At 46.0% G+C, this 20,796-nt stretch overlaps 1 protein-coding gene across 1 annotated transcript in view; it reads left to right on the top strand.

The window, feature by feature from the left end:
- The first annotated feature begins 3,550 nt into the window (after window positions 1-3,550).
- The window catches only part of ZNF618 (zinc finger protein 618), a 166,824-nt gene continuing 149,578 nt past the window's right edge, over window positions 3,551-20,796 (top strand). Inside the window, exon 1 of the mRNA XM_053656244.1 lies at window positions 3,551-3,712. Within this exon, the coding sequence (XP_053512219.1) occupies window positions 3,680-3,712 (33 nt within the window). The 5' untranslated portion in view covers window positions 3,551-3,679. The remainder of the gene's footprint in view (window positions 3,713-20,796) is intronic.

The following is a 20,796-nucleotide window of genomic DNA, read 5'->3' as shown; positions in this document are numbered from 1 at the left end:
TCCTCGGAGCACCCCCACGGGGGAGATACTGTTGTCAGCACCATTTGACAGATGAGGAAATGGAGGCAAGGGGAGGCTGAATTATCTGCTCAAGATCATGTAGCATGCAAGGGCCAGAGCCAAGGTTGGAACCCAGGCAGTAGACAGGATCTTAAAAATTAAGCTGAGTAGGTGTTAATGCGGCAGTGCTGGTTCTGGGGGCAGCAGGCCGGGCATGGCAGGGGTCAGAAGTTTCCAGAACTTGATAAATGTAGGTATGTTGAACTGAATTATGGATCCGTAGGGAACAGGTAAGCCCTTGGAGGTCCCTGCTGGACTATGTTTCCACCTAATGTAAGTGTCTGTTCTCGGCAGCTCTGACCAATGGTCATTCCGCTCTGCGATATGGTACCTCTGTCCCATCATTGAACAGGTCTGGTCTTGTTCCCTGGGCTCTCACCAAATACTTGGCTCCTCTCCCTGTCCTGCCTCCTCTAGTTAACCCTTAGTTAACCTTCTGGGCAGGGATATATCACAGCTCTTGGGCGACGGTGGAGTTTCCACAATGGTTTTGGAAATATGTGCGTTCACTTAGAAATTTGATTTGTGAGGAAGACAGCAGGCTCAGCTCTTGTCCCCTCAGCATACCCTTCATGGCCCAGGCAGGACAGAGTGAAGAAGGGACAGACCCTTCAGGGCTGGGACCCCTGTGGCAGACATGCCTGTCCAAGCCGGCGTTGAATGCACTCTGGGCTCTCCGGGGGGATGTGCTGAAAGAGAGAAGGCGCAGCCCCGTGGCCTGTGGGTGTTAGAAAAGCAGAAAGGGCTTGTTGTGATTCTGGAAAGAGGAGGCCAAGAGGGACCAGGAAGGATTTCCCTGGCTAGAGGTGCCAGGAAGCAGGCTGCAGGCAGGTCATTCCAAGTTGGTGTAACTGACCCTTTTGAGAAAAAGATGAAAGTGAGAGATTTTCTCCCCCCCCCCCCAAAGTGTACGCATAGACCTAAATTTGCTTCAGGCACAAATCGCTTTGCTTGTGGGTTCCCAAACCTATTCAAGGTCTCTGTTTAAGAAGCCTCGAGCCAGAGAGGCCCTGCCATCTGATTTCGGTCAAGAGAGGAAAGGTGCTTCTACCTAGCCTTCCAGCAGCATGTTATTCCTCCTGGAGTCTTCGTTGACCCCATAGGCTGAGTAGGGACCTTCTTTCTCCTGCACCTGTACATTTTGCTGTATTGCAGTGGGTTTTTTTTTCTTTTTTTTTAAATGGGGTCCTTAGACCAACAGCTTTAGCATCACCTGGAACTTGTTAGAAATGCAAATTCTGGGTGGGGCTCAACAACCTGTCATTGAACAGGTTGTCCCAGCAATATTGAGGATCATTCAAGTTTGAGAAGGGCTGCTGCAAGCAATCCTTGGCTCTGATGTGTCGGCCTTACTACACATATAAAGTGCTGGGCACATAGTAAGTTCTCAATGGATATTAATTACATCACGTTTTCCTGACTCCCAGCAAAGGCTTCCCCAACCCCGGCCTTAATTCCTTATAGCTCTGAGTGTGGAAACTGAGATACAATGTTATTTGGGTCCAGTTTCTTTCTATTCTAGGGTCTAAGGTTGGGTTTAGCTCCCCTAGGCGGAGGGGAGGACTTGGCCTTGAGGAAGGTGTCCAGAAACCTTCACATAGGGATGAAGCCAGAGACATCAAGGCTGGTCATCTGTCCAGGCGACAAGTCCTCAGCCACCTGGTGGACGAGAGGCAGGCAGGCAGGGGGCTGCCTGGCCACCATGTACATACCCAGGGCCCGTGGGAGCCCAACTCTGCCAAACTGTGCAGGCTGCCTGGCTCCCCTTGGTGCCCGTCTTACAGCAGCTTTGGCAAAGGCTGCCGAACCTCTGCCAGGAACATCCTTGCCAGGCTGGCAGGGAGGGAAGTGGACACTTTTTTTTTTTTTGTGATGGCTCTCCAAAGTTTGGAAGGTAGGGGAATGGTTAGAAGATCCTTCTTAACCTCTTGCAGGTGTGTGTGTGTTTGATCTTGGTAACACTGTCTCTTAATGCCATGACTCCTACGCAGGGCTGCGCTCCTACATTTTCATTCTTCAGAAAGAGGAAATGTCTTCTGTACAGTCCCTCTGTTTCCTGACATTTAAAAAATAATAACTTTTCTAGGGAGTGCACAGAAAAAAATGTCTATAAGCTTTTTTGCCTCATATCCGATCCAGTGCTTTAAATTTATTTTTTTTAAGGTGGGGGTAGTGAAAACATACCTGTTTATCCTTAATTTCTAGTGCTTTTATTTTTTAAAAAATATAGTTGTATTTTTCTCTCGGCCAGGGGGCGGGGGGTGGTGGTGGGGAGAAAGCTTTCTCTAATCTCATATGAGCAGTTTTTCAAATTTTTATCCTAAAACTCTATTGTGGGAGATGTAGGCTGGCCCCTGTAATCCCTCCTGTCTCCTTAGGGAGCAGGTCCTTCACACTTAACTTTTTTCCTTTTTTTACATTGATGTTTTGGGGCAGATGAAGAGGACAGAAAAAAAAATCCCCTTAAAACTTCCCAAGTCACAAGGAGGCAGTTCCTCAAAGAGAAAAAATCTGATTTTTTAGAGTGTTGGATAGAATTATTCTTGTTCACCATTCATTTCACATAGGACAGTTTCTCAAGTTTTTCTTTTTAAAATAAACTTGGTTGGGGGACATAGGAACGGGCTGATACCCCCCTTAACCTTTAACCTCTCTCGTCTCACATAGGGTCATTTCTTCGAACTTTTATTTTTAAAATCAACATTCATAATTTTTTTTTTTTACTGGGGTAGGTAGAAATACTCTGCTCATCCAGCATTTCATGTAATTATAAAGCAGCTCCTCAAATATTTATTTTTAAAACCAATCTGATTGGGGGTCTAGAAAGAGCTCCCTTAACCCCTCTTGTCTGACATAAGGCCAGCTCTTCAAACTTTTATTTTTAAATGACATTGGATTTTTTGGGAGGGGTGGCAGGGGCAATGGAAATACCTTCATGGAGCCTTCCGATTCTTCCATCAGGCCAGCTCTAGAAAGTTTATTCAAAAAATCACTCTGACTTTTTGGGGCTGGGTAGTGGGAGTAGAAGAGTTCCCATTAACCCCTTGTGTTCCACTGAGAGGCGGCTCCCCAAACTTTTTTTCCAACCTGAAAATGACTTTTCCGAGGGGCTGCAGAAGGGGGGGAGGGCAGGGGGGCGCGGGGGGGCGGGCCCCGGGGGCGCGCGGAGGGCAGGGCGCGGCGCGGGAAAGTTTGGGGGGCGGGTGCGCCGCGGCCCCGGGGCTGGCGGGCGGGCGGCAGCGGCGTGCCCGGGGGCCGGCCGGCTTTGTGTGCGGCGCGGAGGCCGGTGGCGCGGAGGCCGAGGCCCTGAGCTCGCGGGCCGCGCGGCGAGGCCGGCCCGGGGGCGGGCAGGGCGGCGGGGGGCGACGGCGGCCCCGCGGGGGGGCGGCTCGGCGGCGGCAGCGGCGGCGGCGGCGGCCGGTGCGGGCCGGGGGTGGGGGCGAGGGCCGGGCGCCCCCCCCCCGCGCGCCCCCAGCGCCCCCGCCCCCCCGGCCTGAGCGGGGCGGGCGGAGGAGGGAGCGGCGGCAGCGGCGGCAGCGGCGGCGGCATTGTGCGCGCACCAGCAGCCCGGCCCGGGAGGAGCAGGACGCGCCGGGGCCGCCTCCTCCCGCACGGACCCATGAACCAGCCGGGCGGCGCGGCGGCTCCGCAGGTACGACGGGGGCCGGGGGCATGCACTGCGCGGGGGACCCCGGGGGCCCGGGGCCCGGGGCGCTGCGCCACTTCATTGCAAAATTTGCCAAATGCAAAGTGCCTGGGCACGTTTGCGGGCTTTTTGTGGGCACTAACGGGAGGGTCAGGGTCTGGATAGCCCCCACCTCGGGCGCCGCGGGGTGCGAGGAGGGTGGGGGAGACGATAGGGTCTTTTCGGACCCCCAACTCCGCGCCCTCTCCGGCCCCGGGCTCGGACCGGAGCCCAGAAAACAAAGCGGTGAGAGAACAGAGCAGCCATTTCAGTTTGGACAATTCACATTTTGCAAAAATGCAACCCCTTCCAGCTCTCCCCCCTCCCCTCCAAATTTGCAATTTCCCCTTGACCCTCTCAGCGCTCCGGGTTCCTGATGACCCCCCGGGAGGTTTTTCCTCTCTGGACCCCCATCTTTGCAACAATCTTTTTTTTTTTAAGGCCATATTTCCCTTTCTCATTTTTTTTTCTAATTTTTCTTCAAACGGTAGTTTTTTCCCATTAAAATGACGCCACCTAGAGGATACTATTTTGTAAATAAAAAAGAAATTAAAATTGAAAAGAAATATTTTTTATTTCTTATTTTTTCAAAAGTTTGCTCTACAAGGCAATGGAGGGGAAAGAGATTCTTTTTTTTTCCTTTTTGGGGTGAAAATTTTCACTTTGACCTTCCCGGGAGCATGAAGACAATTTTTATTTCTGAAGCCAAATCCAGATAATATGTAAATGAAAATTAAGCTGGAATTTGAATGAATTCAGTGTTTGAAAGGATGAAAGCAAAAAGCCTCCTAAAACCAAAGTCATTTTGGTTGCCTAACTCATTTTAGTTTGAGAAAAAAACTAACTGGAATGAGGAAAGGAGGGAAATTGTTGAGTTTAGGGAAAGCTGGGAGAAATTGGCTTTATGAAGCAATTAGAAATTGTACTTCATTGTAATTTGGAACTTGTTTAGCTTAGCGGGCAAAAAAGACTAATTTCACCATTTGGGAATATTTAAAATTTTCTATTTCCAAGAAGGAAGGATTTAAAAGAGAAAATAGACCCTAAAATGTTGGCTTTGGACACACCCAGAAATTGTAGGTGGTTTTTTTTTTTTTTAAATTTTGCATTTACATTTTACTGCATTTAAATCCCAAGGTTCTGAAGAAAAACAGAAACTGCAAAAGTTAGAGTGAAATCCTCTCGTTTTTTCCATGTGTATGTTGGGTTTTGTGTTATTTTGTTTTGTTTTGATGGGATAATTAAGAGTGTTTTCTGATTTTGTTTTCTGTAAGGTCTAGGCATTTCTTTTTGTTGTTGTTTTATTCAGAAAATGTCAGACACCTTTCCTGAGCAATATTAAGTGGAAAAAATGTAAATGCCTTACATTATACAAATTGAGTAGCCCACAGATTTGTAGGAGAGACGCCATTAAAATAAGATATGCATAATTAACATTATTATGAAAAAACTAACAGTGGATTCACAGGAGCTCATTTTTTATGACATACAACTGAATCAGTTGATAAAGACCAGGGTTGAGGAATTCTTGGAGGAAGAAAAATTTCCTTTTTCTGTGGTTGCTCACTCTTCCAATTTGAAAAATTTATTATTTTAAAATATTGCAGATTGGTTTCAGGCCTCTCTGATTGTGATTTGGGGTGGGTAGTTTATTAACACTCGCTATTTTTATTCCACAAATTTGATTACTTTCAAAGGGGAAGAAAAATCCATTAGCCTTTATCTTTTTAGGGTGTTTGTGATTTTTTTTTTTAAAGCACAAATTTTACTGACTTAAGAAGGAAAGATAAAAAGGGAAGGACAGAGGAAGGAGATGAAAATTCTGATTCTTATCCACCTTCTCTTTTGGAACACTTTGCTGAAAAAAATAAGATAAAACACCAATTCAACTGATTCAGGCATAAAAATTGAATTTTATTTTTGAAGGAAAAAAATCAAAATACAAACAAAAGCCAAACGCAAGGTTCTTGCATTGGGAACACGAAAGCACATGTGCAAACAGCATTTGATGTATTTTTTGGCCTTAAAATAGATCAAATGAAGGTGAAACAAAAAAAAATTTTTTTAGAAGACAAATATTGACTGAATTAAAATTTAACAGGTGAAAATAAGATACCCACCCAAAGTTAGAGGGTTATTTGTGATGAATTTACTATCCGATTGAATTTGTTGGGGATTTTGAGCCAAAAACAAAAACAAAAAAAGTTCTCATTTTTCTGTCCAAAACGGGGGGATATTGTCAGCATTTGCAGCGTGAGGTCTTGGGTGGGGAGCTGATGGGGGGGTCGCCCAGGGCTGGGGCAGGAAGCCCTGTACCCCCTCCACCAGTCACCAACAATCTGACATTTCTTCCAGATGTCTTGGGAGAAATGGTAGCCCCAATCCATGGATTCCCAACCCTGTTTTGCAGAAATTCAGATTTCTAAGGGGACATGAATTCTGTGAAATATATTTGACAGTGGCAGAGGTTCGACATTTCCCATCATCGCCGTTGCATTTGGGAGATTTTATTTTTTTAGTAACAAAATCCTTCAGGGCTGACTGGCCACATTCTGACATATTTGGAATGAGCTTTTTTTTTTTTTTTTTTAAGTAGCGTAATTAAAATTTTTTTTCTGTTGAATTATTTAGGCCGATGTCTAGGACGGTCAAAGAATTTATAATTTCCAAGGACTCTGGTGGCCTCAAGAGACAGTAGGCCTGAGTTTAGCAAGAGATAGAGGAGAGCTATGCCCTGGGCTGGGGAGGGTAGGTGGGCACCCCTACCAGGCATCTGAGAAAAAGTCAGGGTTGTAGATAACAGGTTATTTCTGGTGCAAGGAATAAAAATAATTGCAGCATGTCCCTTTGTGTGTCCTGGCTCTCCTGACACGCAACTCAGATTCCTTCGTTCCATTCTGCTGAAATTTTGTTGTGTTGCCTCCATTTTAAAGGGAACTCCTGGCTAGAAATTGGAAATCATTTTTGTTTTGTAGACCTGTTTTTCCCTGAAAAAATCGTTTATTCTGATCATGTTTGTTGTAGAGGAAACAGAGGTGCATGATGGTACTGTCGGAGGCGGGGTCAGTTTTCTTTTGTTTCTATTGGCGTCTCTCAGGATTGAGATCTGACCCGGGCCTTGCCTCTTTCACCTCCTATTTTAGATGGAAATGTGACCAGAAATGGATATATGAGCTAATTTTTATTAGCCCGTGTCTGCTCACCACACGCTCTTAGAATATTGGGCAAAAAATCTGGCAAATTGGACTTGAGGGGTGGTAATTTGATGATGGGCTGAGTTATTTTGGTGAAAGGTCATTTATACTCACTTTCACAGTAGAGACTCTTATTACTTAATGTTTTGCTTCTCTGCCTAAGGAGGTTTTTTTTTTTTTTTTTTTTTTCTAATAAGGTTTGAAATTTCAAGGGCCTGCTTTATAGCTTGACTTTGGACCAAGCAAGGAAACAGGGTTTGCTTATACTCCAGTCCTGCACAGTGGTGAACTTGAACAAGGCCTCTTGCTTTTGCAGAAGGAAAGCAACAAAGATGGCTGGTCAGTGGAAGGCTGACCTTTCCCTGGTCCTGGAAAATAAATAGCCAATGGTTTGTTTCATTTGAGAAACAGAGTTTAAAAACTCCTTCGTTGTCAGATACAGTTTTTCCCTCCACCTTTGACTCGGCTCTTGGAATGCTGTTTCCTCTGACCTCAGAGCCCTCCTGTCTTCTCCCTGGTGGGGTGGGCGATAAGAACTTCCTTGCCGGGTTCCACTGGATGTGTAAGCCTGACTTTTCATGGTCCTGGTGAAATTTGAATTTTTTCTGTGTCCTTGAAATATTTCGTGTTGGTTGTGTCTTCTCTCTGCTGAAGTGAAGTGAGGAACGTTTGTGGGTTCACAGGGGCCCAGCTTTCTCAGTCTTGCTGTATGACCTTGGCCAGATCACTTATTCCTTCTGAGCCTCAGTGTTTGCATTTGTAAAATGAGAGCTTGGGATCAGAACAATGATAATGTATAAGTAGGTTTCATTGCTGATTCTGACTCCAAGCTGCCTGGATCACTGTGTTGAGAAGGATTCTGAGGTCACATTCATACACGCCCATATTCTGGAGAGAGGGGTGCAATGTCCATCACAGAATGGGGAGTGTACCTCTTAGTTACCATACCCGGGCTAGGCTGTGTCATGACCCATTTGTGGGTTGTAGAATCAATTTAGTGCGTCACCATCAGCACAAAAAAACAGCATACAAGGGAACATAAACCAGCAGAGGCGAAGCACAATACCGAAGGTGAGTGTTGTCTGGTGAAACTTGTTTTATTCACACTTGCTGATGTCTGTCGTGATAAGAGACGGAATTGCTCTGTGAGTCGTGGTTAGAAAGAGTGTGAAAGGCGTGGACTGCGTGGTCCACCATGATGTGCCGCAGTCACACTCTGCTGCACACACTCCAGTTTCTCATCCGTTACCCTAGCTCACTTCCACGTGAACCCTGTGGGGTAGGTGTCCCGTGCCACATGCGTGTCCCCTGGTTGAGCCTGTCTTCAGAGCCACCTGTGAAGTCTCAGTTGTGGGGTGGTCAGGCTCGCCCCCCAACTGGTTGGCCTTGGATGAGACCTGAAGGACAGGTGCTAGAGGGAGGCTGTATTTTTGCCAGATTTTCTTGCTGGAGAGGAGATTTTGAGTCACTCGGAATCTCTGTCTTGGTGGGAGGGAGGGCTGTCACGGTTACTTTTATTCCTCACTTATACTTCAGATTGCCAGGGGACTCTTTCTGGAGTTAGAGTTCATGTTTATGCCGTATTTAAATTTTAATCAGACCCTGTGTGTGTGTGTGTGTCTATATTTTTGTGTGCATGCACTTCCTAAACCCTCCAGAATTGCGGTATTAGTCTCTTCATCTTTTAAATAGACCAGTGGCATCCAATAGAAATATGACTCAAGCCTCATATGACTACATATGAGTCACATATGTAGTTTTAAATTTCTAGCAATTCTTTAAAAAATGTAAAGAGAAACAGATGAAATTCATTGTAATAATAGAGTTTATCCCAATATGTCGACAATACTATCATTTCAGTGTTCATTAACATAACAATTATGAATGTGATATTTTACATTCTGTCTCTGGGGCGTGTTAAGTCTTTTCTGATTAGCCGCGTTTCATGGGTTCAACAGCTGCACATGAGTAGTGACTTCTGTACTGGTCAGCATGGGGTTAGACCAGTATTCCATCTGGTCGTTACTGGGTGGTCTCAGAGAGTTAGTGATACATCTTTCAGAGCTCTTGGGTTTGTTGATGGGACTTCCTTCCTGAGCCCTATCTGCTTGGGAGGGATTTCAGCTGATAGTGGTGATGTGTCCCATCCACTTAGCCTCTTCTTGCTGAAGTGGTCCATACCTCCCTTTTATTTGTCCCAAAGCAGTCTTCTGCCAGGGTTAGGCCAGAATGCTGTAGTTTAAAATGACAGATGATGGCTAGGAACTTCAGCATGTGTGCCATTGAAGTTGAGAAGTGCAGGAGGCAGTCGTAGGAGGCAGGTTTTAAGTCAAGTATGGCCTGAAAGGATGAAGAGAAAAGAAGGCAGCAGGTGGGTAGGACTGGGGTTGGGGTTCAAGAGGAGGAAGAAGAGAGGGCGAAGGTGGTTTGTCAGTGAAATTCATTTCTGAACTAAACGTGAAACCACAAGGAAATTCCCCCAGGGTAGGCCTTTAGGTCAGAAGCATAGGCATTTTCTGACATTCACTCAGTGGGTGAAATGGTTGACCAGATTAGGGACGGAAATCCAGCCTCATCGCACGGGTAGCTTTGTATTGCTTTGGGGAAGTCACTTCCGGTTTTGGAACCACAGCTTCTGCATCTGGAAAAAAGGGGGGTAATGATCTTGACCTTGACGGGTTGTTTTACAGTTAAAGGAAATGGCACATGTGAAAACACCCAGCCAGTCCTTAGAAAGTGGGCCTTGGAAGGTTGGTCAACACCTGTCAGTTATCTCTTGACCCAGGGGCCAGTGGGTGTCTCCATTTGGGGAGATCAAGACCCAATAACAGCACGTCCCCCAAATAAAACTTCTCAGCTTATCTTCAATGGGCACAGTTAGGTAGCAACAGAAAAGGTATAGTTTCTCGGTTGTTCTTTAAGACAGACCAGGATAAGACATCTTGTGGGCCTCCTGCATCTTTCTTGTCAGACGTGTTCTCAGTGATTTCATTCCAGGGATGCTCTAGCTCCTCCAAATAGTTCTGGGTTTGATTCGAAGCCTGTGGCACGGTGTTTAAGAGCCATAAATCTTAATCCTGGGGAACTGTGTCCCTTTGAGCTGCTGCTGATGCTGGGCCTCCTGTCTCTAGTGCCCTTTCGCTCATTCATCTCTCCTCCATGAGAAGCCAGACCCCCTAGGGGTCACCTGCACGTGCTCTCCTGTGGAGCCCCCCCCCCCCAGTCTCCCCCTGCAGAGTTCATCTCTCCCCACTCTGCCATGCTTCCACATGCTCTGGACTCGCAGATGAGAATTGGTCAGTTGCATTTCTGTTTCTCTAGCCAGCTCGTGAGTTCCTTGAGGGCAGAGATCATGGGTTATTCATTATAAGGTCTGGCCCAGAGCTGCAGCTCCATAACTATTTGCTGACTTAATCTGACTTTTTGGAAATGGCTCAGACCAGTAGGGTTTGAGTCCAGTGAAGAGTTGGTGATCGCTTTGAGTTTGGCCATTTGGTCAGAGCCTGTGTTGATGAGGGAGCCACAGCACCTTTTCTCAGAGCCGGCTCCCCTGCGAACGATAAAGCAGAGGGGCTGGTTGGATGGGAGTAATACTTCTTTGACTTTACGTGTCTGGGGGAATTTTTAAAAAGTTCCCACCCCCTTCATTCTGCTGTAGAAACCATTTCGTTTAAGTGGTTTGGAGGCCATCTAGGACCAACATCCGGATGGCCGACTCGCAGGTGGGGTGAATGGGACTCAGCGTTTCAGAGGAGGTGGAAATGGGGGAAGCCTCAAAGCAGAAGGGGCACGATAGTTCTCTGTGTTTCCTCTGGGAGCCTGTCTTCTTGGCCGTGGGCCCGGGTCCTGAACGTTAAGGGGCCGTTTGCAGAACCCCCAAGGCACATGGGCCCCTTAAACATAAAGTAACTAACTGTGCGATTTGATGTGAAGCCAGACCCCATCTTTGGTTGGTTTCTGGTTAGCAGATGCCAAAGATGAAGGGAAATTTATGGGAGAAAACTGAGAACATTCTGTTTATTTGCTTAATCTTTTTTTGGTAAGTTTTATAAAACACTGCCATTTCTAACACTTAATGTGTGGATCACAGCAAGTGAGCACAGGAGCCCAGCTTGAGGGAGACCTCATTCCTCAGTGGTTGTGTTCCCATGTGCTCCCATTTCTGAAATTGGGGTGTGCGTTACAATAGATGTACTGTTAGCATGCTGCTTCTCCCTCTTATTTTTTTCTTCTCAAAAAGCTGTTAGGAAATTGATGGTGTAGCTAGCATCTTGGAATTGAGAGAATAGAGTGTCTTGTCATGTTCCTGGTGGGGTGGATTGTGACATTAGGAATCTCCAGTTACGTATTTTTATATAATTTTTAAACCTCACTTATTTCTGGGCTTCTCCACCTGTCCAGCGAGGCAGGACTTCACCGTGGGAAGAAGCTTCCGGAACTCTGAGTTCACATCCCTTTTTATAACTTTGCTTCTCTAACAGGTGTATGAGGCCAGTGGGAGGGAAGAGGTGATGCTTTGTGCACAGTGGCCGTCCTGAACAACCACATGCCCAGGCTGTCCCGCCAGCGGCAGAACACGAGTTTCCAACAGTGGGACATTTCCAAGGGTGGGAAGAGCAGATTCAGGGGCACAGCTCGGCTCTTCTCTCTGCTCCATTCTTGATCATTTTGTGGTCTTTGCCAAAGCACTTCATTTCCCTGCACTTGCTCTCCTTGTCTGTAAAGTTGGGATAGAGGTGATGATCATGATCACGATCACGATGATGATCCAAGGAACGGCACAAGATTCTTGTAAAACATTGTGAGGGATGCGAGGGGAAAAGCTTTGTAACAGGCAAAGTGCTTTTCATTTACAGAATGTGATTTGTACACCGTCTAATCCAGGAATGGTAAATAAGTAACATACACAGTACCACTCCCTATTTCCAAGCCCGTGGCAGACCTTGCTCATGGATCATGCCAGTCTTTTGAGTCTGGCCAGTGGCCTCAGAGTCCTCCTTCCTATAGTCCTACCAGTGAGTGGTGTTTGGCATGGGAGGGACATAAAGCCAATCTGTCATTTTCGATCTAGTGCCCGTCTCTTTCTCAGGAGTGTGGCGGAGTTGCTTGTCCACAACCTCGGTGAACAGGCAGAGGCGGAACTTCCAGCGTTAGATTTCGCAGAGCTTCTTCCCTACTATTTGCACATACATCGTGTCAAAAGGAATTAAAGTTAATTTGGTCTTGAGAAATAGAGGCTCCTGACTGTTATAATTAGATACCCTTGGGGCTGTCATCAAAGCAGGGCTGGATGACCTGCTTCTCAGCCTGATCCCGGAGTGATCAGGTTTCAAAGGGGAGATGCTGGTGGCTGGGCCACTGGGTGGGGCAGGCAGTGTCCCTTGTTCACTGTTACAGTGCCGATGACGTGGCAGAGGGGCACGGCCGGCCCTGGGGTTCCTGGATGGTGGCCTGGGTTTGCCCTAAGTTTGCCGTTTTACATATTGTAAGTCCGCAGATCAGTTTCTCCGGCTCTCACAGTCTTCATTCTGCATCTGGGAAATGGGATGGAATAATCTTTCACAAGAATGAAATGAAATAACCTATTCGAAAATGCCTTTTAAACCAAAGCCCTAATAGGTGTTACTTTTTTTTAACATGTGTTCATTTCTGTAACTAGCACTAATTATTAGTGCTCTGTTGGGTAAATTGTTTAAACCCAGAGTCACAGATGGGTGCCCACGAGGCACATTGGACGTCGCTCTAAGGTTTAAAAAGTTTGGAAGTTTTAGACCTTGATAGGGCATGTGCTCTTCTGTTTGATCAGTTCCCATGCTGCTCCCACTGCAGCCACACGGGTGACCTGGCTGGCCCCGGGGAGCGCTGGCATTGGGGTCCCCTGACACAGCCTCCGTTTGTCTGTCTGTGAAGTGGGAGAACAGTCCACCCGTAAACCCCTTCCAGACTTCCTGCAGGCATCAGACAATGGACTCAAAAGTGCTGCATAAACAGCGAAATGAAGGCCTGGAGAAACATGTTGGCGGCGACAACTCCTTTCTTTTCTTAAAAGGGAAAGGAGGGAGGCCGAGGTGAGGATGGTATTGAGTCAACAGAAAAAGGATATAAATATTTTGGCTGACAAAGCAGAAGGAAGCTTCATATATAAGCTAAGGAGAATAAATGGAGTCAGGTGGTGCTTGGCTCCCCAGTCTGCCATAGAAAACACAGGAAAACCTGCTTTCTAGTGAAGTGAGCTCTGTGTCGGGGTGAAATCTTTGATTCCCAGGGGCCAGCCCTGGTCCTGGGGTGAGGGTGGATGTTGTCTGTGGGGCAGGGGGGCTCCCAGGGAGAAGCAAATATCTCCCCCATGGATGGAAATGACTCCGGAGGAGGCCCGAGTGTCCCCCCGCCCCCCACAAGCCCCCGGGCTTGCTAGTAACACTCAAAAGTCAGTAGCTGTTTTGGCCAGCTTACTGGTTGTGTTATTGTCCAAGACAGCACGCCTGAAGGCTGAGCCATTCTCAGCTTTGAGCCTCTGCCAGACAAATCCCCACCAGGCCCAAGACTACTGTAGAGGATTATGGATATGAATTTTCAGAGGGCGAAATTTTGTGGAGAATTTGTGTTTTGTTTTATTTTGAGCTCCAAGTTCTGTGAGCCAGCCGGACATAGCCAGGGCACTTGGAATACCCAGGAAGAACAGGTAAAGACATTTCTGGATGCTGGGGGGGAAATTTTTTTTTTTTTTGTAATGTCATCCATTGGGAAAAATAACTCTAAAAATTTAAGTGTGTTTATATGGTACTTTCTTATAATGTATGCTGGAAAAGCAGAAAGTGAAACTGATCTGGAATAAAACTGAAACTGACCTGAAATGAAGCCTCAGGGAAGAGAAACTTGCAGGGGTGCTGCTGCTGGCTGGAGGTGGACTTTGCTGTGAGGCTTGTCTCCTTTTTGGATCAGAGGAGTCTAGAGCTCGAAAGGTGAACAGGGATTATCTGAACTTGTGCCGGCCAGTACGCATTGGTGACCACTAGGCACAGGTGTCTCTTCGCTGTTGAACTGCGGCCACCCTGGATTGGGATGTACCCTCAATGTCCAGTCTACACCTCTTTTTAACAGCTTCATAGGGAAAAAATAAAGACTGTAAAGGATCTCAGTCATAATTTTTAAAATATTGATTACAGGTTGAGATGACATATAGTAGGTTTAAATAAGATACATTATTAATATGAATTTCACTATTTACTTTTTTTTTTTAATCAACGAGGTGACTAGAAAACTTGAGATTCCCTATGTGGCTTATGTTATATTTCTATCAGACTGTGTGGATTGAAGCCAACCTGATCCCCTCAGAGAGGGGGAGTAACTTGCTCAGACACACACAGCGGCTCCATCGGGTAACGAACTGGACCGATTGCAGGACTCAGTCTAGGATTGAGAAGGATGATTAGTGGTGTAGGCATCACTGTAACCGGTGGTTAGAATGAAGGGGTGATGGGAATTTATGAAAGACACAGGGTGGGGGGAGGGAGAGAGAGATTGAGATGAGTAATAATTCGAGAGGGAGTTTAAGTTCTTTCCCACTTTGCTCATCCATTCCCCTAAACATTAATTAAACACTTAGGAAAGAAGAAAGTGAATCTAACAAGGTCAGCAAGAACAAATCTGAAAGATTACCCCCAACAATTTCTCTGCTTGCCAGAAAATATCAAAATCTGTTTTCTGTAAAGTCTTTGGGTTTTAACTGGGTTTTTTTTTTTAAAGAGAGCACAGTGCAGGGCATAGAAACCCAGGTCACATTAGGGGCTGTGGATTTGGGGTCCTGGGGGGCCTGGAAGCCATTCTGTTGGGAAGTTGTGTCTGTTCTCTGTAATGATTTGAAAGGCAAGGCTTCTAGAAGACCCAGAGGGCACACAGCCATAGTGGGCAGAGCTGGTAGGGTGGGCAGGTCAGCTGGCAACCCTGCCCACTAACCTGGTAGAGTCTGGAACAGGTAGGGCTCGCCCCAGGGGGAGCAGCAAACCTCTCTTGAACCTGGGTCTGTAACTTTACAGCCCAGTTCTTCTGTGCTTAGTGTTTTGAAAGGAGTTTGAGCCGTGTGTTAGAAATTCAGCCTTCCAAATTTTAATTTTTTAATTGGGAATGCTTTTTGTCAAAAGGCTGAAGTTTAGGGTTCTTAATTATTTCACTTGATTTTTTGCAAAATAGAATTTGTCTGCCTTGAACTCTAATCATTACCCATTTACTGAGTGTTTATTATACGCCAGGCTCTGGGCTAAGCATTTAACATCTATTATCTCATTTAATCAGCCTGGAGACTAGGGTTTTTTTTTGTTTTGTTTTTAATATGAGGGTATTGAGATTCAGAGGTGAAAGGAAGTGCTCAAGATTACACAGCTAATCAGTGGCAGTTGATTCAAGTTCAGATAGTCACCAAAATCCAGCTCACAACACTTCTTTGAGTCTTCCAAGCCCTGGCTCCAAACCCGAGAGCAGAGAAGACTTTAAGATGGCTATCCCCGTTTTATAGTTTGAGGAATAACTTGCGCCAGGTGTGCGGTTGGCGATTGGGCTGGGACTTGAGCCCAGGTCCTTCAGATGCTCCGCCTGTGCCCTCAGGGGTTTGTAGTGAAGCATGGTGTCTTGGGAAGTTGACCTCCCCACTCTGTAGGGCTGGGGTCTGGACTCCCAGGCTGTCATTGCTCAACTCCCAGCAGTGCCCCACCCAGCGGGTTGTGTGTTTCCTGTGCACAAAGCCTTGAATACCACATTTGAAAACAGTTGCAGAAGGTTTGCTGTAATTAATTACATTTGACATACTTGGAATCGGGGCTTCCTGGATTCAGAATGCAAATTTATGCCCAGACAGATGTAAGGTATGCTTGCAGCCAAGAGCTCTGGCAAGTCCCAGCCAGGGCCCATGGCATCACTCGCTGCCCTGATGGAACTACCGTCACAGGCGGTGGAGTGGCAGAGGCAGCGCTCACACTCGGGATCCTGGAGCCCCCAGGCTGCTGGAGGGGAGTAACCTGGGTCTCCAGTCGGAGCCCTGCTCATAACTCAACCATGGTTTGGGGTAATTTATTTTCCCTCTTGGGGCCTCAGTTTCTCCTACTGTCCAATAAGGGCTTGAGTTAGATGATCTCAGGAAGCATGTGCTGATAATTTGTTCAGGACAATTACTCAGAGTTGGAGTTTGGAGAGTAGGTTATTGGAGAAGTAGCGTGGATAAACAGCTGAGGTGAGAAAGGCCTGAAATCGGGAGGTGAGCAGGCGGCTGTTGGAACAGACGAGAGAGGCGTGCAGGGCCTCATGTTAGCACAGACGTGCTGGTTTCCGGGGCTCCTCGTGGAGAAGTCATCCCCTCAGCACCGCTCCATCCTCCCCCGCCACGCACTTGTCTCGCCGTCTGTATTACACGGTTACTGCCTTGTACAAGATCACCCCGGAACTTAGTGGCTTAAGGTGACAGTAATATTGTCTCTTGTGGCTTCTGTGGGTCAGGGACTTGGGAGGAACTCAGTGGGCTGGTCTGATTTAGGGTCTCTCTATGGTTGTGGTCCAGCTGGATCATCTTAACATCTTCTCTCATGTTGGATGCTGAGAGCTTGGAAGACTTGAACAGCTGAAGTTCCTCAGGTATCCATCCGTCCATCTGTATCTGTATGCATGTGCTCTCCAGCATGGCCTGACTTCTGTATGGTGCCGTGAGGCTCCAGACTGCGAGTTCTAAGGGAGAGAGAGTTGAGCATGACTTAGCCTTGACAATCATGCAGCCTTAACTTCCACCTCAGTCTATGGGTTGAGGTGATTACAAAGACATACCTCAGTTAGGGGGGGACGTGGCCCCCAGTTCTCCATGGAGCTGTGCCAACCTCATGTTGAACATGTGGGGTAGGATATGTATTCATGAGGTCATCTTTAAAAAATACAGGCCATACTGTTTGTCTACCCATCAATCTGTCTAGCTCTTCACCTGTCCATCCCTCTCTCTACCCACCCCCCCTCCACCTGATGTCTGTCCTTGCTTATGACCATCTGTTCATCCATCCCATTCATCTTTCTCCTTCAATTACCCGACACATTTTGGGCACCTGATCTATGACAGGTATAGTTAAGTTCTTTCAGTAATTAGCTGAAATGGGAGAACGAGACTGATATTTATTGAGAACCTACTCACTATGAGTCTCCTTACCCTCAGAATAACTCCATGGCATAGAATGATCGTCATCTCTGTTGTACAGGAATCTAGGACACAAAGAAGCGAAATAATTTGCCTGAGGTCATTCAGCTGGTTAGTGTCAGAGCTAGAACTTGAACTCGGGACTTCTTGACCACACAGTCCCTAGCTACCTCCATCCTGAAATGACCGTCCAAGAGTTGATTCTGTCTCTTTTGTTTCCAGCTGAAACCAAAACCTTTCTTTTCTGATTTATTAAAATAACACATTAAAAAAACTTCCAAACAGTATGGAAAAAATATGCTTATTCTTTAAAAAAAAAAATCACCCAAAATCCTATGGTAAAGGAATAACCAGTGTTCACATTTTGGTGAACATTAGGGAAGCCATGTCTCTGTTTTATACAAATTGGGAGTGTGTTCTGCATGTGGTTCTGTAGCCTGCTTTCTTTTTTCTTTTTAAACTCGTGGATCTCTTCATTAGTAGATACGAATGAGAGAAAAAATATATATATACACATACATATATTCATTCATATTTATATATTCGGGTATCCCAGAATTCATTGCCCTGTTAGGTTTCGGCTACTTCTGATCTTTATACACAGTGCGTCTCACTGTGGTGGCGGTCTCCCCAGCTTCCTCTCTAGAAAGCCGAGTGCCGGGTCGCACTGTGGTCCCCTCGTACAGGCGGCATGGTCTGCACTTCTGCTTGGAGATGGCTGGCGCCCCCCTTACACATTGTGCCATTGCCTCCTATGGCGAATGTTCTGCATGTTTGATGTCCCGGTGGGCAGACGAATGCGCTCCAACAGCTGTTGGTATGTTTCTATTAGCCACTTGCATTTCTTCTTTTGTGAATCTCCTGTCTCAGCATTTTGCCCTTTTTTCTCTCGAGGGTGCTCATCTTTTCCTTTATTTTTTTTTCCAAGGCTCTTTGAATTTTATAGATATGGACTCTGTTGTTTAGCCTCCAGGTATTTTTCACTAGAATTATTATTTTTTAACTTTGTTGATGTCATTTAGTGGCAGTGACAGTCAAATAAAATGTTTTGGGGTTTTGGAGTTTTGGGGTTTTGGGGTTTTGGAGTCTGTCTGTATTGTTTTGGTGTTGGGCTTTAAAAGACTTTCCTGCACTAAGAATTGATAGTGAAAAGGCTGCCTACAGAATGGGACAGAATATATTCAAATCATGTGTTTGATGATTTTCAGAATACAGGAAGAACTCCTGTGTGCAACCCAGCAACAACATAATAACCTGATTACTTAAAAATGGGCAAAGCTCTCGCACAGGTATTTGTCTAAAGAAGATACACAAATGACCAGCGAGCATGTGGAAGTATGCTCCACATTACTAGTCATCCGAGAAATTGAAAGCCACAATAGGTAAATTACGTCGCCCCCATTAGGACGGCCTCTATCAAACACAAGGGCAGAAAGTAGTCAGTAGAATTGGTGAGGGTGTGGAGAAGTTAGAACCCTTGTGTACTCTTTGGTGTAGCTGAGACTGTACTGAGTACTACTGAACTGGACACTTAAAATGGTTAAGGGGATAAAAAAAAGTTAAACGTGTATGGAACCTAACAAATCAACAGTTTGTCGTCTAGGGACATAAGTAGTCATCCTTTATTTGGCAGGGATACATTCCATGACCCCCAGTGGATGCCTGAGACCATGGAAGGCACCAAACCCTTTATATGCTCTTTTCCCTGTACAGACACACCTTTTCACCTGAAGGAAGCACCTTGTGGCTTCTCTCTGGCATACCCGAATTGCCGGCATCAGTACTTGAACTGTGCGACTAACACTAAGTACAATAATTGTGACTTGAACACCAGTCCTGCGGTGCCACGGCAGGTGACTTGATGACCGAGAAGGCTACGCGGTGGCAGATGGGCGGTAGACACACCCTGGACGTGCTCACCTCCTGGGCGGGATGGGGCGGGCCCTCGAGACTTCGTCACACTACTCGGGATGGCATGCAGTTTAAAACTTACAAGTTGTTTGTTTGTAGCACTTTCCATGTAATGTTTTCACCGGTTGACTGTGGGCCACTGAAACTGGAACGTGAAACCGCAGGTTAGGGCACACAAGAAATCCTCATGCGTGTATTCCATGCGAGAAGCGTGTTATGAGTCCTCATCATGGAGTTGTCTCTAACATTAGGTCCCTGGAATAAGACGAAGAATTTATAAAGGTATCCTCGTTTCTTCTGTGACTTTGTATAGGTTCTATTTTCTTACATTTAAATTGTTTATCTATCTGGACCGTATTTGGTTTCTAGGAGGGTTGTAAGGATCAAGCTCTTCTTTTTTCCCCCCAAATGGCAAGCTACTTGCCGTAATTGAATGACCAGCCAATAACTGAATGATCCATCTTTAACTCTTGAAATGCCATCTTCGTCTTACATTAAATTTCCATATCCTTGGGTCTATTTCTGGACTCGGTTACATTCCCTGCGTGTACAGGGATCATGCTTTTTCATTTGATCACCTAAAAATAAACGTTAGCACTAGAACTATGCCTTATGAACAGACTTACAAAATAGCATATGGATTGTCACGTGTGGCGCTCACCAAGTTGGGGCTGTTTTCCCGGTGAGCTCCTTCACTGCACAGACTCCTTGCTGCCCAGAGTGGGCTCAGGGCCATTATGGATTCGGAAACAGGTTCGGTGGGTGGGTCACTTGTCCTGGGTGGCTCATCGGTGCTCTCATTCAGCATGTCTGTGAAGTGGCAGCGTGGAGTTCGGAGCCTAGGTCTGTCCTGACTCAGAGCATATGGCCCTCCTTTAACAGCACTGCATGTCTGTGAGTGCATGGATGTCTTTCCTGAGGGGCCACACCCCCTCCTCCTCTGCTCCTGGCGCAGAGCGGTGCTAGTATGTGCTTGTGCAATTGCATGGGAAGCAACAGTCATGGCTTATTTGAAGCAGGATTTATTAAATGGATTATTCACTGGCTGCAGTTAGATGTATGCCAACATGTGTTTTAATAAATTAATTTTAAATAAACTAATGATATTACAGAAAATAAGGACGTAAAAAGATAGTGCTAAGTCAATTCTAGACCCCTTATATTCACTATTAAAATCTGGTGCGTTTCCTTCTAGTTATTTCATAAGCATATTTTGATTATTTGAATCATAATATATCAGAGTATTTTCCTACTACCTTTTCCTTCTGTCTTTTCTTTGTCTTCCTAATCATCATTTTTTCAAAATCGCATGGTAATCACAGAAGAGAATGAACATAGGCTTTTTTTTAAATCCTCACACAAGTATATATATATTTATTGATTTTAGAGAGAGAGGAAGGGGTGGGCAGAGAGGGAGAGAGAGAGAAACATCAACATGAGAGAGAAACACTGATTGGTTGCCTCCATACACACCCGGACCGGAAGTCAGACCCTTAATCAACCTAGGTACACGCCCTGACCTGGAATCGAACCTGCAACCTTTTGGTGTGTGGGATAATGCTTCCAACCAATTGAGCCACTCAGCCAGGGCCGAACATAGTTTATTTGAATTTAGGTCGGTTCTCATTCTTCTCTTATACAATTACACTGTAAAGAACATCTTCATAAATAAAACGCTCTGATATTTTAAAGCCATCCCCTTTGGGCATTAGTTGAACACATTTCCACATATCCTGCTCTTTATGGGGTATTCATTGGCCATAGGCTCTAGCAACCTCTGT

Source organism: Artibeus jamaicensis, unplaced genomic scaffold (genome assembly GCF_021234435.1).
Source record: "Artibeus jamaicensis isolate MK-2021 breed Jamaican fruit bat unplaced genomic scaffold, CSHL_Jam_final scaffold_1964, whole genome shotgun sequence".
NCBI classification, from domain to species: Eukaryota; Metazoa; Chordata; class Mammalia; order Chiroptera; family Phyllostomidae; genus Artibeus; species Artibeus jamaicensis.
This window is presented reverse-complemented; position numbering and strand designations above follow the sequence as displayed.